The 25,850-nt window shown below is 33.0% G+C and overlaps 1 protein-coding gene across 12 annotated transcripts in view; it reads left to right on the forward strand.

Moving 5' to 3' along the window:
• LOC132697310 (coiled-coil domain-containing protein AGAP005037) overlaps positions 1-25,850 on the forward strand; it is a 402,124-nt gene that overhangs the window by 90,653 nt on the left and 285,621 nt on the right. For 10 of the 12 annotated variants that reach the window (XM_060662680.1, XM_060662688.1, XM_060662686.1 and 7 more), the window contains exon 3: positions 3,787-3,834. The exons of 1 other annotated variant lie outside the window; for it this stretch is intronic. In XM_060662680.1, coding sequence (XP_060518663.1) covers positions 3,787-3,834 — 48 coding nt within the window. Of the gene's footprint in view, positions 1-3,786; positions 3,835-20,522; positions 20,781-25,850 lie in introns of those variants that run through there. One more of the 12 variants, XM_060662693.1, reaches the window with a different exon arrangement.

The raw sequence follows: 25,850 nt of genomic DNA on the forward strand, positions 1-25,850 counted from the left end.
AAAATATATCACATTACAAGTTTTCAAACAAAAAGTTTAAATTTCAATATTTCAATTTAAAACCAAAGTATTTTCCATTACTGCTTCCCATTATCACTTATTTTATTTAATTACATCTTTCATAATTGTGACCTATTTGCCAAAACAAACAAAGTGGTGACTTAATCCCCAGAGGGCCAAAATTCTTATCTCTACCTTTGTGAAAAGTTTCAGGAAAAGTATTCAAATATTGCATTTTGCCGAAGTTAGTAAATATGTATTCAAATAAATCCAATCTGTTACTGATGTAATGAACACTAATCTCTGCAACCAGAAGAACGTCCAAATAAATTTTCCTTTCCTTTCTTAAAATTTTCGTCATTATTCTTGCATATTCAAAACTCCTTTGTCCCAAATCCGGTTTGATTGGCGCCGGCTAAATATAGGTCCTTTGTTTTCGCAACTGGTAGCAGGTACATATTTTTTTCTTTTGAGCCTCATTTCTTTAGTTATTTTGAAAGGCCCACTTGTTTTCTGTATTGTTTTCACAAGTCCAACGAAAGGACAATTTCAGTGTCAATCCAATTTTCCATCTATAATACGAGCTCTATTTTCCACAAATTTACTTAATTCGTAGGCCAAACTAGAACAGCATATTCTACGTCCAAATAAAAGAAACGCCCACAGGCCCTACTGGATCTGAAAATGGTTTTCATTTTGAAAGAAGGTTTTAGTCAGTTTACGGAAAAAATGAATTTATCAACGTATTAACTATTAACTATGAAAGTTGGTACTTCGAAAAACCCTCGGATTCTCATTACTCCGGAAATGCAAGTTGCGAGTATTGTCTGAAAATATTGCTACGTTAGACCATTTTTTTTTCAAAACGATGTAGTTCTTGCATTTGGATCATTCTATCAAGCAAAAAATTCATTTGCCTGCGCCACAAACTGGAAAATAATTGCGAGACTTTTTCTTTGGATTGGTGATATCTGTCAGGGGTCTAAATGCCATTTGAAGATTTTCCTCAATTCTGTTTAGCACTATCTCATAATCATAATTCGCCAATTTTCTTGGCCCTGAAATCAACGAAGCGATCCACGTTCTGTTAGATTTCGATGTATGTTAGAAAACGAGCAGTAGATTTCCCTATTCCAGTACGTCCTATATTTAAAACAGTTACAACTATCAATACATCCTTTTTCATTCCAGGATTTATTTCTGAATAAACTCGATTCATATCCACACTATACTGCTTACTGTAGTTAATTTTCCAAAAATTTTTATAGTCGGTTTTTTCTCTCTGGGTACTTGTTTAAATACATTCCCGCAGTTTCCACGGTGTTACTACAACATAAGTTAAAATATTGTAGCATATCACTCATCTCCTTAATTGAAAAAGCATGTTCCATTTTGTATAGCAAAATAGAACCAACACCAACAAATAGCAACAATAACGTTTTTCTACTCCCTTCTGTAACTTCCCCGTCCCCCAAATTTGAATCCTTTCTTACAGGAGCTTGCAAGAAAAATGACCGATGCTCCCCTTTTGTGGTATAAATAAACCAATATGTCTGCGCCTCAGCCTGCCCCTAGAACTCTAGCTAAATGTTCTAGTTTTATAGGAATATTTGATCTTGTTGATTGCATAGAGGTAGGTACTGAGTTGCAGGGACCTACTAAAGCACCTGTTGCATTCCTAAAATTACATTAATATATGGTTTCGGTGGTACAGTAAAGAAATATTTTTAGTGTCTTAGGTTCCTTCAATTCAGTATGTACACCGTGTGTCAAATAAAGCGACCCATTATACGATCTGGAAACCCACAGGAGATACGAAAAAAAGTTTGTTGATACAGTGTGTCCCAAAAGTGTCTCGTCCGATATCAACTTTCTTATTTGTATATTTCGTATATGTCGACATTTTTGGAATCCTTGGTTAAAATAAAGATCACATTCTTACGAAATTCATATTCGGATTTTGCGTAGTTCAGGTAGAAATTTTCATGTGTCGGAGGGGACACTTTCAGGACTCCCTGTATCATCAAAATTATAATATTTTAAATCTTCAGGAGAATCCAAGAAACTTTTGTGCGAAACTTTTTTCGTATCTCGTATGGGTTTCCAGATCGTATAGTGGGTCGTTTGATTTGGCACACGGTGTACCTGTATGCAAAGGGGGTGGGGGGCAATAAAGTTCTGAGAGCAAGCGAGTGTCGTATATATTAGTTTGGTTTTACAGGGTGACATGTATCAATATGTCAATAAATTGAGTTTAACACACGAACGAGGCGAGTGCTTAATAAACGAGTGACTTAAAGAGTTTACCAAACGTGTTGCATAGTATGCTTTTTCTACGGCAGTTGCTTTTTGGGTATATTTTTGCAAAACGAATACATTCACTGACATGCCCATCAGAACTAACAAACGTCAAAATTCATGCCGTGCGGTAATATCCCGGAAATGTCCGAAATGGCTCGCATCTGTGGGACAAGAAACTCACGTAGTAAAGTGACGTTTTGCGCACGCTAAATCGGTGTATAAATTGGTATTTTACAGAACGGAGTAGAAATAGTATATTATGCAACAAGTGCGGTAAACGGCATTTGACTCACAAGTTTATTTGACAAGAGCGGAGCGAGTGTTTAATAGATAGATAGATAAGTCATTTATTCACAAACCCATTAAAATGTTTTAAAATAGAAGAAATAGAAAATGTGTATCTCTTACAATTAAGTTATACGTATAGGACAATCATATAAGATGTGTATGTAATAAACAATACAAATACATCATCAATATAGCATTACAAACATGTATTTAGAACATGCGTTTCTTAGGGTATAAAAAACATTGGTTGTCAGAAGCAACTTGATATGTTTCTTAAATTGCTTCGACGGGAGCATATTATAATAGTCTGGCCCTGCATAGCTTAAAGATCGTCTACGAAATATTGGATTCAGTTTAAGCTCTGTTACGAGTGTAGTGACAATGGTTATCAATGTGTTTCTTATGTAAATGTTTATTTTTTTTGTAACTAGCAGTATTTAAATAGGCATAGAAAAGGAACCGTAATTATTTTGTGTTGTTGAAATATTTCTTTGCAAGACTGTCTCGGAGAAAGTTTAAAAATTATTCTTTTCTGCTATACAAACACCCTTTCAGCATCACTAGTTTGCCCCAGTTCACAATGTTTAAGAAATTGAGGAGTATGCCGATGCATAATAAATGAATGATGATTTTTAAATAACACACGAAAAAAACACAAACGAAATTGGCAAATTTCGGATTTTTCGGCGTACTTCCCGAAGTGATGCGATTTTTTTGTTTTCTAACAATACGTTATAAACGTTTAAATTTTTCAACTTTTTCCTAATTTAATTATCTACGTATCTCGTACGGCATACTGTATATCTATAAATATTTCCTGCGCTTTTGGGCGAAGATTATCAAAGCCTGCTGAAACCGCAAGAAAGAAAAGTAACCAAGATCTCGTTTCTTCAATTATGAAAAATCAAAATAAAGAGCACATACTTATGAGCATTTTTTCATTAAAAAAAGCGAAGAACTACATAGTCCGTCGCGCTATTGTATTTTATATTTATTAGGGCAACGCCCTAAATTTCATCCGAAACGCTGGCGTATCCGAGCCCTACTTTCCATTCTTGCGGCTAAGCAATGAAGACGTGATGTTTTGTACAATCCACAGTTTTAATTATGAAAAATCACCTATGTGCACGTAGCGAGCTCATTCGTCACTCAAAGATAGATTGGATTTTAAAAAATAATTCACGTTCTTTGTTGTAGAAGAAGAATGGAACTCGGATGGAAAATCTGGGAGAGGCATTGACGGAGGTAAGTTAACATATATAAATTGCTTTTCGCTCCTTAGCAGTTTCGCCCACAGCTGACAAGCGCTGAACGCGCGCCTAAAGATGTTTTCTGATAAATATTTTCGGCTCTTAACATACAATCAACGCCCGTTGCAGATAAAGACAAATTTTAAATGTTATTATTAAAACAGTATGTTTACAAATGCTGCCATATTTGGACACCATTGTTAAAACAAGTAAGCTTGCGTTGCAGATATACCGGATGACACAAGAAAGTGGGAACACTATAACTTTTAAACGGTTTGAGATAGCGATTTGAAATTTGGAAGGGTTAATATAGGCTGAATGTCCAATTTTTGGACAATGTGTAGTTGCACTTACGGTTTGAGCGGAAACGAAAGCAACTTTCGAATTTTAAATGGCGCAACCTATATTTTTTGCATTTTTTGATTCAGGAGATCATTCTAAGTAGGATAGGACGGTTTTCTCTTTTTTTTTTTTTTTTTAATTTCATTTTTGAAAACTGTGCCTAGGAGGCTGTGACCATCATAAATACTATTTACCGGATCACTTGATCATGGGAAAAATTGTAAATAAAACTTTTCTTTAATTGTCTAATGGCAAATAGCATTTTATATAATGAATTTTTTTGGATAACCTAGTTTTGTCAAACAGCATCCTAGTGGGAACGAAATCTTTTTAAAACCGGTACTTTTTTTTGCAACATTTTGACAGCAAAATTTCCAAAATCCGTGAAAATTAAGCTCACAGGAAGGAAAAAATCAGATCAGTAAATAAATTTTTATAAAAACTGCATACAATGCACGGGCCTGTCGAGATTTTTTTCTGCATTCCCCGTATATCAAAAACATATCAACTTTTTTTCAATTTGAAAACAGATTATTTTTTTCCAGGATAATCCAAATCGATAACACAACAAAATCGATAATCAGATAAAAATGTACAAACTGTCAAAATTTTTAATCATACCGCCTTAATGATGAATAGAAGCAAAGTCACCTAAGTAATATTTTATTTTTATAAAAATGTATTTACTTATCTCTTTTTTTTTCTCCCTATGAGCTTATTTTTTAACGGATTTAGAAAATTTTGGTATCAAAATATCGCAAAAAAAAGTTTGTCGTTAAAAAGTTTTTGGTCCCACTATTGTGCTATTTGAAAAAAAATAGGTTACCCTAAAAAATTAATAGCTCATTACAATAAATGCTATTTACCCTTGGACACGTAATGCAAAGTTTCATTTACAATTTTTCACATGATCAGATGACCCGGTATATAGTATTTATGATGGTCACAGCCTCCTAGACACAATTTTCAAAAATTAAATAAAAAAAAATAAGAAGTAAAAGTTCAGATTTCCAAGAAATTATATATTTTCACATGACAATTGTTTCGACAACACCGTGTCTTTATCAATTTGATTGATTCATTCATTCATTCATTGATTTGATCATTTGATAAAGACACGGTGTTGTCGAAACAATTTTCATGTGAAAATATATAATTACAATTGATTTGAATAATAACAAAGTAATAAGTTGCTAAATATTTTATCACGCTATTGGTAAACAAAAATAAAAAGAATGGACCGAGGTGGCTTTTACTGGATGCAAGTCCATTTAACACAAAAAATTATGACGTGTCTGGCTTTTTATTTAATTTATTGATACGAGAGGGCATCAGGCAGGCTGTCTGACCCTCTTCCAGTAGAAAATTACCGCCCTATCTCTTTACTAAATAATTTCTCAAACAATTTTGAAAATGTTGAAGAAATTGATGTTTTAACTGCCAGTCATCGTGGCTTTAAAGAACGACACTCGACAGAACCTTCTATCACAGACTTTGTGCACAAAATATATATTAAAGTTTATAATGGTGAAACGGTCATTGCAGTGATAAATTTAAAGAAATGTTTCAATTCCTTTCTTATCAATCGGGAATTTAAAATCAAATTTGGAAATGCTTGGTCAACGGGCTAGAGAGTCAAATAATTGTATAGTCTTTATCAATCTTCATCGTGTTTGCTTTTGATGGCCCATTCCCAATAAACTTTAACGATGTTATTATCTATTGTTATTAGGTAAAGTTATTAACAAATTCATTTTTACTTGAGTGATAAGACAGGGGTGAGATAGGTATCTTCCTTTCTGATATATTTCTTAAGTGTTGACCATTTGAATTATCATGAGGATACCATTGCCGAACTTTTTGAAAATCGGTTTCAATCTTAAAACAAAAGTCTCAATAACAGTGTTTTTGTCATGGATGACGCCACACACACACCACAGCCGTCTGCTACATAAAGCACTAACCTCATCAAGTTCAAAAACTGAAATTCAAGAATATTTACAAAAAAAGTAAAATGAAAGGTAATTTTAATTTAATAAATGTAAACATACCAATTGACAGTTGGAAAAATTCAGTACAGCACATTATAGAAATCGAGGACTCTTACATTTCTATACAAAACAACATAAATCATATTATAATTGAATCGGTGAGTTTGAAAAACTAGTCGTCATATATATGATTTCGGCTTTCATAAAAAAGTTTTAGGTCTCGTGGTTTGCAATATATTTTTAATGGTAGTTGTTCAAAAAATAAAATGCACTACGAATCGCAGAAAAGAAGAGGGATGGACTTGTACGGTTTTTTAACACAACCCCCTATATAAAAAAAACTAATGAATATTTGTTGATTTTTATTAATGTTTATTCGGGACAAAGAAAAAATACATTATCAAAACAGACATCTCTATAACCATTTTCAGCATTTGCGGTATTCCATGATGTGATATGGTAATATAATTTCATTACCTTCTTGATGTCCATCTTTTTTTTTTTCGTTAATTGGTACAGGTCCTTGATATGCCTTATTATTGGGCAGAGGTGGGCTGCTCTTATGTTCTTTGAGTAATTTAAAAGTATGCTCGTGTAAACCATCTATATACTCCCACGTTTTAACATATCCTAGATTAGCACTTTCATACAGGAACTGACGATACTTTTTACAAAACTTCTGGATTCCTCCTGCGTCGGTTTTTGCTTAGTCGAAATTGCTGACGTTTCGCCAATCATTCTGTTGGCTTCTTCAGAGCTTGACTGAAACAGTTTGAGTCAAGCTCTGAAGAAGCCAACAGGATGATTGGCGAAACGTCAGCAATTTCGACTAAGCAAAAACCGACGCAGAAGGAATGCAGAAGTTTTGAAAAAAGCATTACAGTAGCCTGTGGAAGTTTCTTTATAAAAAAAAAAGAACTGACGATAGTTTGATACAGCAAACCTTATTGAAACCAGTTCTTAAAATCAGTAATGTCAGCGTGTCGGATTCGCTTCACAGTAAATGGTTGCATTTTCCTGGAAGTCAATATTACATTCTCATATTCTTCTGGAGTGTAAATTCTGTCATGTTTTCTGAAATTCCGTTTTGCAGATCCAAAATCTCAATCGCAGGGCAGAAACGAATGTACTCTTACTGAAAAGTAATGACAGATTCTGTTGAACCTCTTGGTTGCCTGTAATGCACATCCATCGAAAAATAAATGCAGTCCAGTGATTTCAGGGGGTATATGATTCGTTCGGAAACTAGAATTGAGAATTGATGACTCTGACTTTTTCGATTACTTGTTTAAAACCTTTTGAATAGGCATCCTTTAAAAGCTGATGAAAGACGTACAAAGTACTTAGAATTGATTTAAAATTATCGAATGTGCTGAAGACCGCCCAAGAAAGTAGTTAATATTGTTCAGATATTTGGCAACATAAAAGACGACTATTTCAGAAAATTTCCATCTAGTACTTGTCGTATATTCCTGCTATTCCCACCATTACAGCGATGTTTTGTACCACTGACTGAGAATTGATTGGCTAATGTACTCAAAATGGATCTAAAATTGACCTTTATATTATGGGATGTGCTACTTGAGATAAGGCATTCATGGAAGAGCGCCCAAGAAAGCAGTTAATTTTTTTTTTGGATATTTTGCAACGTAAAAGACGAGTAACTCAGAAGATTTCTATTCAGTGCAGATACCACCAGTGCTATTAACACCATTACCAGCGATGCTTTGTACCACTGATTGGGAATTGATGAATCTGCATTCTGTTTTTTTTCAATTACTTGTTCAATAGCCTGTGAATAGGCATTCCTTGAAAACGGATGAACTTCAAATTAACACTGTGTGGACGTCAATTTCGTACAAAGAATTTAAATAGGACGTCCATGGTACATCCATTTTTAATCGGTTGGCTAATATACTCAAAATGGATCTACATTACGAAATGTGCTATTTGGGATAAGGCATTCTTGGACGAGCGGTCAATAAAACGGTTAATATTTTAAGTTGTAAAATGTTGTAAATCATTTTTGTTAATTAACGCGACCGTACGCAGTGCTACTTATTAGAAGCAGCGCAGTATCCAATTTGTCTTGTTAATAATTAGCAACCACCCTGTATATCAATTTGCATTATTCATATCAACTTTAATCGAAATAATTTGACGCTTGATTTGCGTGTTTGTCATATCCGATCGCGACGTCTTCACCCTAAAAGCACTTGGTGAAATTTGGGTCAGTAGTTAAATCCTCCAATTGGGTCGGTGGTAGGCAGAGGGGCCTTGTTTTGACTTTACATTTTCTCGGGCAAACTACATCGTCGCTTGAATGCAGACCACTTATCATTTATTAAAGTTCCATCGAAGTTCCATTATCGCCGTCCGCTTTGGACTCCGGCAGACTGAACTTTGCAAAATTGGGGTTGCTGGTTACTCCGATACAGTCTTTCATACGATACAGGGAGAGGAGGACATAAAAATTAACCGGATTAAGTTTTAGTTAATTCTGCTTAGGGTTGTGGAAGTGACCCGTCAATTTTTTTTATGTCAATTGAACATATATATTGAATATATATATATATATATATATATATATATATATATATATATATATATATATATATATATATATATATATATATATATATATATATATATATATATATATAATATAAATAGAGTTGATAATTTATTGGGATTCCCCGAATTGCCAAGTATCGTATTCGGATATTCCTCGAAGAGGGTTATAGGTAAATTGGACATCACAAATGCATAATAATTTATTATAAAATACATGTTATTATTCAATAATGTTATTTAAAACATTTTTTGAGTAGTCAATTAATAAGTGATCAATTGAGAACGGTCAATACTAGTTGTGTTTGAGTAATATTTTACTTTCTTTTAATACGATTCTATAAAAATATAAATAAAAAACATTCAAAAATTTATCAAATTAACTTTAATTAAAGCGACATTGTTGCAATGCTTTATATAAAAATTATTACAGTTATTTTGGAAATAAAATTTTAGTTCGGTGATTATTTGTTGTATTTGGCTATTATAACCTAAAATACAACAGTTATATAAAAACAACAAACAAATATAAAAAAAGGAAAATACGATTTTTTTTTTCATTTTCAAAACTATTTTATACATTTTTAAATATTTTTATATTTATAATTCTTGTACACCAATTCACAGCAGCCATGAGTATTAAAATACAAACGTTTTTGGGTTTAACACGTAGGATTGGAAAAAAATCGGAAAATTTGTATAGGTTATATTTACATATTTTGTTTCAATGGGATACAAATGCAATAAAAAAAATTGAGTTCGTTTTGTTTATGTTTTCATTTGCAAAAATATATGATTTGTTATATATTACTGGATATCAGCATTTTTTTAAGAAAAAAAAAGCACAGTACACATTAAAATTTGGCGACCTCATGAAAACATTGTAGAAATACTTTTATAGTTTTTATTATTTTGGCACGTCCATACATTGCTAAGGTTATAGAAAAATGGTTAAAATTCAAAAGTATTTGGGTTTTATGCGCAGGATCAGAAACAAGTATCGTCAGAAAATTGAAAAATAGTAAAAGTTGTAAGACTTATATAGATGTTATATATTTTATTTTAATGAGACTCAAAAATTGAGTAGGTTCTATTCATTTTCTCATTTAAAAAAAATTACAGCTTGTAGCACGTTGCTGAACATTATCCGTTTTGAAATAGAAAAGAAAAAAGCATACTACACATGACGACCTCTTGAAACTAGAAAAACATTATAGAAATACATTCATAGTATTAATTATTTTTGCACAAACTTCTACTGCTGAAGTTGCCATTACAGGCTATAGAAAATGGTATAACTTCAATAGTTTTTGCGTTTTATGGGTAAGATCAGAAACGCGCATCAGAAAAAAAATTTACATGAAAAATGGTGAAAAATTAATGTAAAAGAAAATGATAAAATGAAAATCTTTATTTCATTTTTAAAAATATACAGCTTGTTGTACGTTATTGGATATCAGTCATTTTAAAAAAGAAAATTTTGTATTCAATTAATCAACTGACAGGTATACTAGTTAGGAATTCCTAGATAATTATTTTTATAGTTAAATTGTTTAAATACAAATATTTTTAAATTTTTGAGTATAAATATTGTAAACGAATAAAATACGTATATAATTTCGTTATTTTTTAATTGGACAAAATGATTTAAATAAGAAGGATATTATTACATACTTTATATGGTTATATTGTATTTATTATTGTTGTACATCCATCTACAACTGCCATACGAGCCATAGAGAAATGGCTTAAATACAAAAGTTGTTGAATTTTATGTATATGATCGGAAAAATATGTTTACCAGAAATACCTTTAACTTTTTTTTTAATATGAAGTTGTAATATAATATAGCCCTGAATTAAAAGGTTTTTTACAGTTACATATATAGGGAACGTCTAAAATATTCTACAGATTGGTTTAAAAATCAAGTATTGTATATCAATTATTTTTTATGAGCAAAAAAAAAAAGACAGAAACTCTATTTTGAAAGGAATAGGTACTAGCAGTAGAGTTCTTAAATTGTTACAGTTACATTTCTGTAATTTTTCAAGTTTCATATGGAGACAAACGACAACGAGAAGATGTTTTAATTCTGGGTTTAGTGACTCGTGCTGAGATAGTTTCACGGTTCTATAAACAAACAAGAGAGTTGATAACCGATGAATTTTGGGCCGAATTTTATGTCGAATGCATTAAGGTATCGGTCTGTGTGCGTAGGTTTTCTGTAATCAAAATGAGTAATTGTTAGGTCTGATTTTCTAATAACTTCCATAACAAAGATATTACCTGTTCATTTGAAAATCAAATTTTTGTTTTTATTCTTTGGCTCATAAAAAATAGGTATACATAAATTATGCTTCACTTTTCACGCAAAATTCGAAAATAGATTTGAATAATGGCGTTCCATTTACAAAAAAGAACTTATTATCGACATCTACTTTTTGACTTACTCGATATATTTTCTGTTTTCTGTAAAAAATTGGCAAGAAAAAATTGTTACAGCATTTTCCATATTTTAGCCGTTTGCTGTAGAAGGAAAAGGTGAACGAAAGAGTACTTATGAAATCAAGAATTCACGAACTTTTTAAAAACATGATAATTGCGTTAAGAGACTAATAGCCCACGGACGGACGTGACAATGCAATTTCTAATATTCTAGAATTCAAAAGTTGACTGTTCCAGAAAATCTTACGCTTCGGAGCGGCAAGCTATTTGTTAAGCGTATGTTCTACGGTTAGAGCAGCCCATTTCTACTCGGATGCGTTGGCTGCATACTAATATCCGTTGTAATCCCATTAAATTGATTACATTATCACGACCGTGGAAATGTTGTCGTGCTGGTAAACAAATCCGGTTCACTATAAATAACATCCCGAGAAGATGGAAATTAATTGTGTAACTCTCTTGCTTTTAACGATGTCTCCTCAGTTGTAATGTAGAATGTGAAATTTTATCTCTCTTGTTTTTTGTATTTCAATGTTTTGTGGGTTATGTCCTTATCGAATATAGAGCATAAAAATTATCACTAGTTTAGTTATCTCTGAACTTAAGATTACTCGCAACTTTAATATTATTTAAAAATTAGTTTTTAATTGGCCGTTAGAATTTTTTTGCCATAGATATTCCATTTAATTGTACACAAACTTTCGACCTTATTTTTCCCATACCGTACTTTTGAAAATAACTATAATAAAGCAATAAAAAGAGATAGAAGTTTTTTCAAGGAATATTCAAATTATTGAAACATTTTAATTTTTGATGAACAGGGTTATTTAAGCCTGCTCTGTTCTGTTCATTTGTTGAATTCCGACCGGAATCCTGCAGACGTTTCGCCAAGATCTCACTTGGCATCTTCAATGCTCGCGCTCCGAACACAGTGTTCGAAGTGTTTTGACCTTATATAAATTGATAATCCCCGATCTCTTCCACTTCTACACCTATGTATAGCTAGATAATTATAATAATTATATAATTGTAAAACTGATAATTTGGAGTGTTTTCTAAACGTGGTTAGGGAAGACTGCTGTTATCAGGACATCACAATTGTTCCTTCAGATTATCGGTTTTATGTCTGACACTCTGAATATTCGTATATGCGATGTTAAGAGTTTTACGAGTCCCTACTTCGTATGCACTTTGCAATACTCCTTGATATAAATTAATTTTCTTATAATACTACTGGTCTACAATAGGCCTACGAAGGGTGGCCATTTGGAAGCTCCAGATACTGTTTGAGGCTCAATTTATAACAATGAATTTTTGCATTTATTTATTTATTTTTATTTATTAAGTGTTTATTAGTTATTTAACGTCTAAAATAAAACAAGGGCTTTTAAATAATTATTAAATAATAATTATTATTTATGGGGTTTTCCTCGTATATTCAAATTGTGTATTGTTGCGTTAAAAGCAAATTTTATATTAAAGAAAAGGGTATTTAAGTTTCGTTGATCTTGAAATATTCATTGGTAATTTATATCGAAGATCCATAATGAGTCAACCCGGTATAGATGTGATCTTTTCTTCTAACTGCCTAAATTAACCTTCGACAAGAGTACCTTCTGGTCACGGTAACGATGAATAGCGTCGAAACCATGCCCGTATTGAACACTGCGGTGATTAAATTGTGGATAACTCAAGCGATCCTCATAACAATTTTTTAATTCCCTGAAACAGGGAACGTCCATTATCGTGAATTAATTTTATGTTAACGTAAGCAACCCTCAGGTTTTTGGGTCCCTTTAAATATAATATAATTATGCCATGAAAAGAGAGAGAAAATCGTTTTCCCAAGTACCAAGTGATGGTATCCATCACAATCCTGAAAACTGTATTTTCTCTATGAAAAATCTTTCGGCTCCTATAGCAAGAAATAAATTAGGTGCCAAAAATTGTTAAAATTCGTAATATAGAAAGCTGCGTTTTATTCCTGATCAGGTGTTGTTGGCCGTGAGTTCTTGATAAATGGTGGATCCGCAATATTTAGTTGCTTTCTATGTTCATGTTAAATAAAAAAACTTTATCTGAACTATGTATAACATATATTTTTAACATATACAGTAAATTTTTTTAATTCATTTTATTAACATTAGTAAAAATAATACTAACAATTTTATTGTTAAAACCATAATGCGAAATTTTCAACGTATATTAGATATTGATGTGAAAGAACGGATTTTTCATTTACATATATAAAGCAATTTGTGTTTCAATGGTCCTACAATGCCGGATTTTCATTCGTATTTTGGCTTTCAAGGTCCATATTGAATCAATCCGGGGTAGTAAGGTACGGGGAGATGTAATTAAATTATATTAATTAATTAATTATATATAATAATTATTAATTATATCATATTAATTATATAATTACTAATTAATATTAATTATGTTATATTAATATAAATTATTATTATTATAATATTATTTTATTAATATTATTTATTTATTAATTATACTAATTAATTAATTAATGTAATTAAATCGTGACAGCACAAGCGAGTCGTCTGAATATAAAATAATTTTAAATTATTATAAATAGCCCTCAGTGCTTTGGTGTGATAGGGAGATCCCGGCCTTGACTGAAGAATTGTTGGGGTCAAACTTCAAGACATGACTAGTTGCAATGTTAAAAAAATGAAAAATCACTACTTATAATATCTTCTGCTATAGCGATAGTAACCAAAAATTTCAGTGTCGTGCTCATAAAAATAACAGTTACAGTGGTGGAAGACACTAGAGCCGTTCAATATGAAAACTGTATAGAAGAAAGTATACTGCCCCCTATTTCATCATATGGGAACCTAAAAACCTTCGAGCACTTTCAGCTATAAAATTGGATTTTTTGTATGGAAGAATAAAATTTAAATTTAGGAAGCTTACTATTTGCTCATAATTCTGTCAAGTACTACGTACTAGAACAGGTAACGAAAGTATAAGTTAAGAATACGATACGATATATTTATATCAGCTGCCCTGCTTTGTTTTTTCTTGTTGTCCCATCTCCTATTTTCTGAGGTGGGCGACCAAACTGACAATCTCCACCGTCGAAACCGCTGATCGAAACAGTTCCACTGATGTTCTATTGCACCATTCCCTTAGATCCTTCAACCAAGAGTCTCTTCTGCCAGCTACTGTTTCTACATCTATTTTGCATAATGAACTGCAATGATCCTCAGGACTCGCATATACGTCTACATTTCGAAGGCTGCCATTCTATTTAACAGCACTTCTGAGGGAGTCCATGCCTCCATTTCTTATAACAACACTGAAGAGACCATCACCCTTTCCGGAGTTCTATGGAGAGATTGTGGTTAGCATAGTCGTCAAGTATTTTGCTTTTAATCTGATGTATGTTTTTGTTAGCTTTTAACTATAATGAACTTTGTTTTTTTGAGGCTTATTTCCAGTGAATAAAGATTACTGACTTCATTCACTGTATCAAAAACAAAGACCATCATCTGGATATCTGACACCACAGTTTGCACAAAATGTAATTTAATTTTAAAAATTAAAATTAAAGTTTAACATTTTTTTTTATTTCATTCCAGTCCTCTTTGATATAACAATTATGAAGTTTAGATTTCAAATAAATTTCTATCTTTATTGTTATAGCTGAAGTGCTATAATTACATAATTGTTAATAATAAACCTGATTTGCAAAAGGTCTAGTCTGTCTCAATTTAATTGAAGCTCTTAAATATTAATATATTTTTTACTGATCTGTAATAAAAATTTCTGTTTCCCTAAGCTAAATTTTATGTATGTTAAAAACTGATTGGTAATGTATCTACTGGTTTCCTGTTTACATTTTCACAAATTGCGCATGCCTATTGTAAATTGTGAATAATAACTAACGAACAAATCAAGAGTCCTTTCCTGTGACAATTTTAAGTACTTAAACGTACTTATTACAATATCGCATCTTTTTAGTAAATTTCTGTGTCATTTTCTTTATTTCAAAACTGTAGTTAAAAACTAACTTATCCACACGTCCCTTTGCATACGTTGTATTTCCTAAGACATATATCGATGCGAGACTATAACTTATCTAGACGTTTCAGGTCTACTGTTTTATGGCGAACAATTTGTTTCCGTATGCTGGCACTAAAATCGCGTTTCATTTCACGTCCGGATATCTACTGCGGCGTTGCCAAACTTCTTTTCTTGTTTCTGCACTAGGGCAACATTGTTATTTAAAGTATACTTTTAGTTTTATGTATCTTACAATGTGAGTAAAAAATTTGGAGCAGACTAATACTAACGAGAGCCCTGAACGGTCAGTAAAAATATAGTTTTTACAAAACTTCTGTATTCCTCCTGGGTCGGTTTTTGTTGACTCTAAGTTGCTAACGTTTCGCTAATCATCCTGTTGACTTCTTCAGAGCTTCACTGAAATTGGCTGGCATTTTACTCTGTACCAGCTTAAATATTGCTGGAGGGGGGCGGAGCTAAATGAGTGGCCTAAACACCGTCTCGAAGACTGATTCCCATATTGGTGACAGGTAAAGACCTGAGTCGCGGTTGAGATTGTTAGGTTGCTTATAGATTTCTATAGATTCTCGGTTAATAGAAGAATTGATTACACTCAAGAATTTTAGTTTTATCGAATAAACTTTCTATACTCTATACTCTATAGAAATCTATAAGCAACCTAACAATCTTAATCGCGACTGAGGTCTTTACCTGTCAGCAAGAGACGGTGTTTATGCCCCTCATTTAGCTCCCCCCCCCCTACAATAATATATAAACAGGTACAGAATAAAATGCGAGTCAGTTTCAATCAAGCTCTGAAGAAGTCAACAGGATGATGGGCGAAACGTTAGCAAGTTCGACTCGACAAAAACCGACGCAGGAGGAATCCAGAAGTTTGGTAAAAAGTATTACAGTAGCCTGTGGAAGTTTCTTTCAAAAAAATAAATAAATAAAATATAGGTTCTAGTTAAGGCAATTTTTCAATGTCAGAATTTTTGAGAAATAAGTCAGAATTTTTGAAAAACAAAACAGAATTTCTCTCTCGTAATGATTTACAAGGTGAATCATAAGGTTTGAGCAATGTATAAAGTAAATGTACCAGAGTGTGCTGAACATGCCTCCTACAAATGTGAGAGACACTAGGCGTTCAATGCTTTAATTTTATTCTGATTTTTTTCCATTAATTTAGAAAGTTTTTATATTATATTTTTTTACATGGCAGTTACGAAATCGAAGCTTATTTGGACATTGCTCATTTCTTTTTAGATGTCGATTTCTTTTTAATGATGGAAATCTGAAAGAATTTTTAATTTATCATAAAAGCGCCATACAAATCTGTCAATTTTTGACTTATTTGTATTAAAAATGTTCAAGGCTTAATTTATAATTTTTTTTATAAATACTTGGAGGATGGAAAAGTTCACCAGTATTTAATAATTGCAATTTTGGTGAGAGCAATTAAAATACTTCAAATCAAATGTTGGAAATTTATAACACTTTTGTGTCTAGTTTTTGTAGTTTAAAGATCTTAAATTCTTTATGAATCACCCTGTTTATCTGACATTTCCATTCGCAATATCCCTGACGAGAGACATTTTTCAGAAATTCTGACTTATTCCTCAAAAATGCATCTATTTAAAACCGCATGGCTTTTATAACTCCCGGTCTATGGTTACTAATCTAGTACAGTGAACAGACAGTAGACGTGGTATATACCGAGATAGTTTGTCCTTCAAAGGTCCTCACGATAAGAGCAGTTTTGAATATATGTTATGGTACAGTATGATAAGAGAATCTTTTTCATTATCTATGACCAAAAAATTACCTTTATTTTTCTGCAATGCGTTGGAGTTGTTCGTGGTTGTGTTAGCAATAAATTTGACAAGTTTGTGCATGTTTGTTTCTATGAGTTATTGGCTGGTGGTATAGCATAGGAATAATGCTATTTTAAATAAGGTTTTTCTTCCTCAGCAAAAAACATTAAAGACTGCTCATTATCCATCAAGACATGACAAGAGAACTTTTGAAAATTGGGTTAAAGTTTCTCTTATCAATATCCCACCAGGCAGCGTAACAGTAATGTATGATAATGATAGTTGCTTTGGAATAATCGATGACATCTCGGCAACGGTAGATCTTAGGGGACCTCCACTGATACAGAAATGATCAACGTCGGAAAAAAATTGTTTTATGTTGTCTGTTCTCCATTCTCTGTTTCCTGTCGGCGCTTCTAATAACGCCGAAACCGTTAGTAAATTTCTCTCCTTTTAAACAGTTCATAAGGCACATAAGCGTATAAGAAATGGCCGCGACCTTGACGTTCATCTTTTTCTCGCGAAGTTCAACGTTCGACAGGTTTTCATACATCTCTATGAAACACGATAAGTGTCCGAAATTTGAAGCTATCGATTTGAAATTCGGGATGCATATAAAGTTTGAAACTGGAGGAAACATTCAAAGATCGCATTATTTCTTAAAAACGTATTATGCGATAAAAGAGTCTTCAATCAAAAGACGCGCAAGTTGCAGACCAAAAACTTTAATTCCTGATCATTTTTTAAAAATGTACCGTCGCTACATCATATTTTTTTAAATGAAACACCCTATATATTCTATATGTGTTTAATAGAATATCTTATTCTCATTAGAATGATGTAACACACTGTATATTTTAGTTTTTGACAAATAGTGCCCTGACTGACAAATAAAAATATGTTTATGTTTGACATATTAGTAAACAACGTTGATGGTTGAATGATTGTCCAAGTCATTATTGTTAAAATGTGTTTTCGCGAGTTAATCATCCGTAAAAGGAGCGATGTGCTTCAAATATACTTTCTGAATAATAAAAGTGCAACCGTAACTCGTCGTCAGTATATTAGACTTTACTCAGAGCGACGAGCTCCTTCAAAACAGATATTTCCAATGCTGGCAAAGAAATTTGCAGAAAACAGATCAGAATTCTATGAATCTCATCCAGTTTCCTCTATTACTAAAGTATATAAATTGACAGGTATCTCTCGGGATCAATACACTCAGTTTTGAAAGAATATAAATATAATGCATTTAAAATTCGTAAAAGACAAAATATGTGCTGAAAAATATCAAAGGAGGATGCAGTTTTGTTAGAATTTTTTAAATGGACTTAATGAGAATAATAATTTTTTGAAAAATATTTTATGGATTGATGAAACTTTGTTCACTACAAGAAAGGGTTGTAGTAGGCAAAATACGCGATATTGGTCTTTAAATAATCCTAGACGAATACATTAAATGAAAACCCAGGGGTACCATTCAAGTATGACGTGGTGTCATAGATGGGCATATTTTGGGTCCGATATTGTAACACCAATATATAGAAGATTTACCCCTAAATATATCAGCGCTGATTATATGGCAGCAAGACCATGCCGCTCTTCGCAATGTTGCGCTAAAAATGTTCTTAACATGGAATATCCCAGGGGTTGGAAACGGAACAGCGGAACTATGGATTAGCCAGCCAAGAGCCCCGACTTAACTTTAATGGATTTTTTTCTTTTTAGACACACAATAAATCACGTGCACAGAACTCCTTGTAATAATCTCGTGGAATTTTGGCAAAGGATTTCATGGACAAACAATCAGTTAAAAGATAATCCGGAAATGTTACTGAATGCAATTAGAGTGTATGAGAAATGTTTTCAGGAAAACGGTGGTCACATACATATACATATTTAGAACAGTTAAAGAATTTTGTACTTCAGTGTGTCTTGTCATTTTTAGTGTTTTTGTTCTGCTTTAATTTGTAAATAGTTATTGTTGATGCAATCAGTCACGGCACCCTTTGAAATTATATAAAAATTTCCAATTTTTGCCGATTTGTCAAAAACAAATGGACTAAAATATAAAGTGTGTTCGGAATAAGATATTCTATTAAACACGTATATAATATCCAGGATGTTCTATTTAAAAAAAATATGATGTAGGTTGTATGTCAGAAAATTGATGGTGTTTTGTTTTATACGTCATTTGGGAAAAAACTTGACCACTAGCTCTACATTTTTTTTTACCTTGATATCTCTAAAATCAAAAAAGTTACTGCCAATTAAAATGTAATCAAGATAAATTGAACGTACGGTACAGGATGCGTCGGTAATTTGCAAAAAACTGAAAATTGGGTTCCTCTTATAATGATAATTGAACATAATTAGAAGGCTGCATTTCAGTTGTTATTTTCTTTCACAAGAATATATAGCCGGTACGAACAGCTAAAACGTTTGTATTTATGCTTTTCATATACAACACAGGGTTTTCGGGATATTTTGTGCTATATTCAAAAATAAAATAGGTGTCTCAAATTTACAGCTATCGACATCAAATTTAGCATGGAAGTAAAACTCCATGCCGACATCTAAACTGGTGGAAGAGACGCAGAAAATCCCGTACTACAACCCCTATTTCATTATTATAGGCCGTATCAAGATCTACAATTTTTGTATTTACGGTTTTCGTCTATCACATACGCTGCTCGAGATATTTGAAAAAATCCATATGAAAATCACTATTTCTCGCGCTCAGTCTAGGCGTGATGATGTTATTGGCAATTACAGCTTACTGCATAGTTCCAGAGAAAAACTGTCTTCTCAAAAACCATTAACTCTGTTGTAAAAATTCATGGACCAGGAAAAAATGTGCTAAAAATCTAAAAGATATTTCCGTTTTTGTGGATAAATTATTGGCTGTTAATAAAAAACGGCAAAAAAGGGCTACAATCTTCTATCTACAGTTCTCGCCCATCATAGAGGGTGCACGAGATATTTGGAAAAATATTATTAGGAATCTCTAGTATTGGTGCAAATTTTTATATTTACCAAAGTTTACTAAACTTTGAAATCCGGTGAGACATGAAACGCACTTTATGCAGGGCGAACGCACAATAAAAATACATCCATTTTGCGGTGGTCCGCTGGAGCACGATAGGAAAACATTGTTCAAACAAAAATGTTCCCCTATGTACCTACATGATGTAATTAAAACTCGGCATGAATTAATACCTGAGAGAAGTTAAAAATAATCATAAAAAAACTCGTGACAACGAAAAACCATTAATTATATGCTTGGATGATAGTGACAGCACAGACCAGTTTTGTTTAACACGCATTTGTTATGCACATAATAGAAAAATGAACAATAAAATTCATTTACCTATAAATTGTGCTTATTGGGCATAAAGTTCACAGTTTAAACGTAAATTCGCCCCGCGCTGCAACGTCGCAAATGGTCCGTAGTCTAGTTACGACATGCCCCCTCCGCGCGCACACATACACTTTATTATCAACTTTTCCGGCGGCGGCGGTGGCGGCGGCGTCAGCGACGTCGGGTTTTCGACCCGCGCCTCGACGCTCGCTCTCCCTCTTATCTCGCGGCCAGTCGCACGCGCTTACTCATCTGTCGAACCGTTAAAATTATTCATTTTCTTCGGCGTTTCGTACGCTGTGCCGGTTCTGTGTTGTTTGTTTGGTGGATGTTCTCGTGTGTTTTTTGTCGACGTTTCGGAATATATTCTCCAGCCTCATCCCGTCGAACGGTAGGGAATGTTTGTTAATAACGTTTTTGAGGTTATATGCGTTGTATGTACACCGTTGCGTTGCTTTCGTGAAATCAAACCGACAACGCGCGTTCGAGTCACGACCGCGGCTTATAAAATCGTTTTGAACAATTTCAGAACGTGCAAAAACGACCAAAACGTAAGCCTCGTAGAGCAGCGTTGCCACATTTCGTAAAATTTAAGCCCATGGCGACTACGTAACCGAATAAAATCGCCTCCATTCTTTGAGTATAAATTTAAATAGACCTCCGACCGGCGCTGTCCCGTTTCCGCCTAGAATAATTAACAATTTAAATCTAATTACGGCGCAAAATTAATGGCCGGGATTCGCTAAAAGCTTTAAAGCTCGCGGGCAAAGGAGGATCGCGCAGCGCCTCTGGTTTCGTTAATTTCGCGACCTGAACTTTTATCAATTAAAATTTTCCTTTCGAAGATTATTGCGAATTACTCGGAAAATCTGTCGGTTCAAATTTGCCCACTCCGTGCAAAACGCCACGTTTTTTTCTATTTTTCTTTTCGCAGCAAGATGATTGTGAACTATTAAGTTGTTAGTTTCGTTTAGTTAGAAAGAATCAAATGTATTCTGTTCTTGTTTAGCATATTTATTCAAAACAGTGAAACTATCTATTAGATATACAATAATGGCGTAATTGCCATTTTGAATTCTAAAACTCGTTTTTTGCAAAGTCTGTTTTAAAGCAGATGCAAATTTAAATCTTTGTTACATGATTTTTTACTCTAGATCTAAAAAGGAAGTGGTGGGAGGTGCTCCAACACTTCCTGAAATAAATGTCCAAAAGGGCTTTTCCTAGGCTATTACCATGAGCGAGATGATTGCGATTGCCTTCAGGTGGGGTTTTCTGACATAATTGCAAAAACAATAATTTTCTGACAAAAAGATTCTATGCAACGATATCCATTTTTCTACGTCATTCCAGTCAAATAAGTGCCCACTAACCCAGTGAAACCCAAATGTCTTTGGTAAGCATCTCAACTCTACGGGTTGTGATTGACATAAAAATTCGTTTTCTATCTTAATTTGTATTAGTTGTTTTCCAATACCATAGACACTATCACCTTGTAATATTTTTATTTGTTTTCAAATATTGGAGATTTTCACTTCTTTTTTTATAAAAAATTTGCTTTAGTCCCTCAACAATATTGTTAAAGATTAACTAAGTTTATTAATTACGTACGTTTTAAGCAATAAGTAGAAAACCATTAAAGAAATAAAGCATCTCCTTTGAAGAAGAAGAAGAAATAAAGATTGTCACAATTTTTTTTCTACTCATTTCTGTAAAATACTCAGTTTCGTTACCCGAGTAGCTACTTCGGACGTTTCCGGGATTTTACTGCACGGATTTGGGAGCAGTCAGATGTTTTCGGAGCTTTTACCGCACGGTTTGAATTATTGACGTTTGAGAGCGATCGGTCGTACATAAAGTACCCCACCTTGTGTAAACTTTTTGACTCAAATGCCGTTTACCACACTGCTTGTTGCATAATATATTAATTTATATTATGTCGTTGATTTTACAACTCTGCGGTAGGTTAATATTAATATCTTCGACAATGACATAGTTTTTAATGTTTTCACACAATGCGTTCAATATCACGGCATATCCATTTACTTCAATTTCGTAAAATGTCTTCCCTATTTAAAAACATACACTTTTTACCATCAGACCCTTAACAGCCCTAAATAGCAATTTTCACACACTTAACTTCTTTTCTTATAACTTCTAACTAAATCTAAGCATGTTTTGAGAAAATAGTACCATAAAAATACCGCACCCAATTTTAATGACGACGTTATTATTACATAGTCATTAAAGGACCCCGTTAACTCTCAAAATTTAGATTGTCGTTTCTTTTGTTTTGAATCCATAGCGAACTATCCAACGCGATTTTTTGTTTAATGACAATTGTACTGTTTTATTGATGTTCGTGCAAAATTAAATAAATTAATTAAAATTTAATAATTTAATAAGAATTAAAAATTAATAACGTACAAAAAGGGAAAAAAATAGTTTACCACGCCTGGTGTATAATGTACTACTATAGCCAGATGTTACAGTTTGATTTTTTAGTAGACTGCGAATTTTGAAAATTCGGAAAATATACCTATCTGAAAAAAAGCTTTACCCATCTTTCATGTCGTTATTTGATGCTCCTCAAAATCTATTAACTACCGCTGGGTGTTTATTGCATTAAAAATGTCCCAGTGTCATTAAAAGGCGTCTGCGGCTGATTCGTTTAGGTAAATGTTTGTGCGAAACAGGACACGTGCATCTTAATTTTTAATTTTTTAAATCTTAATTTTTCTTTAGTGGTAAACTTAAAGGCCAAATTCAATTGAAATCACGAACGGAAAGTACGATCGATGTCCAGCGCACTTTTCCCACGAAGTTAGGAATTTTTTAGACCAGAAATATCCAAACCGTTCGTGTCAGACTTCCAGATCCTACTATCCTGAACTTTTACCTTTGGGGTAGAATAAAAGACATTGCTTATCAAACGGGCCTTACTTCTCTTGAAATTAGTGCAGCGGTATTAAATACACCACGCAGAATAAATTCCTGCATAAAAAATGGCCGGAGACATTTGATTTTCCTTTCAATCAATTTTGTTCCATATATAAAATATCTTTGCATTTATTTTTTTTGTTATTATTTTTTGTCGTTGTGCCAGTAATAGCCATCTTGCTAAATTTTGCATTGATAAAATAATCAGCGGATTCCTTTATTTGCTATGTAAAAGCTTCAGGAATGTGATAGTTGTCTGTATTTTCAAACAGTTATTCAAAATTTAAATAAGTATAAGCAATTTGTTTTTCTGATAATAAAGACAAAAATATAAGTATTACATAAATCGCTTGCACCACATATTCAAATGACGCTTTCTTTTTACTCTCCTCCATTTCGTCGAAATTTTCTTCAAGCCACTGTCAAAACTTAACAAATAATTACCGTAACGCCACTAATTTCAATTTTTTAAATTTCTTAACTGTCGATACTACTAAAATCAAAATACCTTCCTGTACTGATAAACGATTATAAATCGGCTTTTTATTGGGGGTAAAGCCAGGCGCGTCATGACCATTTGTCGTGTGCTGAACTATAATTGCGGATCAGTGTGTCAAGGGACTCCTACTTCAAAATAGCAATAAGTAAATCGAGGTTAATGAAATCGAATATGCAAAACACGTTCCATCCTACTTCGCGTGCCACTTAACCTCAAACCCTTCAAAAGTTCAACCTTGCACGGACGTAACCCGCAATGATTGATTCCCCCGTTCGTAGACTCCAACAAAAACAAGAGTTCACCCTAATGTGGGAGAAAGCAGATACTTGCTCTCGTTATTGATGATTTCGCTACTTTAAGTCTTATGCGTGTGTGTGGCAAAACCTTTGTCGGGATCGTGGAACGTTTTTGCGCACTTTTTGCGCGAACTATATCGCGATTTTGCGTTTACGTCCTCTATTATTAGCGCTCGTTCAGATGGAATGCCAAATCGGTCGATTACAAGCTGACGCTGATTCGCAAAGCGAGCTGTTAAAATATGTTAAAGCACTTTGGTACAATGTAAACACAAACGAAGTGGAATTTAAACCAAACGATTTCGTTTGTCGAAATGTTGATCGTAAACACATAGGCGACACGCATCTGTGGTTGTCAAAATGCCCAGTTTAGTTAGAAGTAGAAAAAAATTGTTGATACGAAAGAGATGAAAGCAGTTGAATTGTTGTTCTTTAACTCTTCCAAGAATGGAGATGTAGAGACCCAGACCTATGCCGATGATACAGGAACTTCTGAGGCAACTATGTTTGAGAAGGTCTATTCGAAATGCGCATACTCGAGATATACGAAAATATCAATTTTTACCGTAGTTGCGCCACTATATTATCTAATAGCTATATGGTCATAAGTAAAACTTCATTTAACAAATAACAATGCAATGTCAATCATAATTAATGTAGGAAATGCACTAAATTTATATAGAAAGTATATAACCTTACGCCCGGCCAACGTTCCTCAATGACGTCTTACAATAAAGAACATTGTAATTATCAAGCTTCAGGCATACATGAAGTAGGTAAAGCCCCTTTTGAAATAGCTTCTCTAGTGGAAGAAATACATAGACCATTGTCGTCCCAATTCAAAAATATTGCTAACTAATCGAGGTTTTAACCAAATTCAAAAGGCAGGCAGTTGTTGTCGCATACAAGTTAATAATACTAATAATTATACTTTTAATATTAATGTTAATATAGAATAATTAATCATTGTTACAATAAATGTGACTTTTGAATAAACTTCTGGATTCGTCCTGTGTTAGTTCACTTCATTGAACAATTAAAAGCATTACAGTGGTTGCCAACGAAATTCTGGTTAAGATTTAGAGTCCTTTACTAAAGTTACTATTCCTGAATTCGAGAATCTGGAATCTAAACATCTCATCTTAATTGAAAAATGCTTGCATGGAATATATTTTACTGTAACGGTCAGATTTATGAACAAATATCAGAAACAGAACAGAAGAAATATTTCGAGAAGCTCTTGAGATGAAAGCTCTCGATACCTTCCATCTAAAACCAAAATTATGGAAATGCTACGTTGCTAATGATTTTAGGTGAATGTGAATGTATCATCGCACTAACTTCAAAATCTAATATTCTAAAACAAATATCTAAAATCTAATCCCGATATCGGAATTCTAAAAGCAGATAAAGAAAATGCTACGGTGGTCGTGAGCACAAGTGAATATCAGGAAAAAATCGATACTCTTACAGACGGATGCTGTTGTCAAATAAAAAAAAACATCCTATGTTATCTATGAAGCGCAACCTTAAATCGATTATTAGGGCTTCTTCTGTATTAGAATCCGTGACAGTCTGTCACCCATCATAACTCTAAAATTCCTCGTACCTACAGATTTCCTAAGATGTAGTCCCATATAAACCTTTCACTCTCCATATATTATTAAGTTAACAGCAATGGATTTTTATATGCACAGTATTATAAAAATGTCTTATTTAGCATTATGAA

Source organism: Cylas formicarius, unplaced genomic scaffold (genome assembly GCF_029955315.1).
Source record: "Cylas formicarius isolate icCylForm1 unplaced genomic scaffold, icCylForm1.1 PGA_scaffold_1__22_contigs__length_36826433, whole genome shotgun sequence".
NCBI classification, from domain to species: Eukaryota; Metazoa; Arthropoda; class Insecta; order Coleoptera; family Brentidae; genus Cylas; species Cylas formicarius.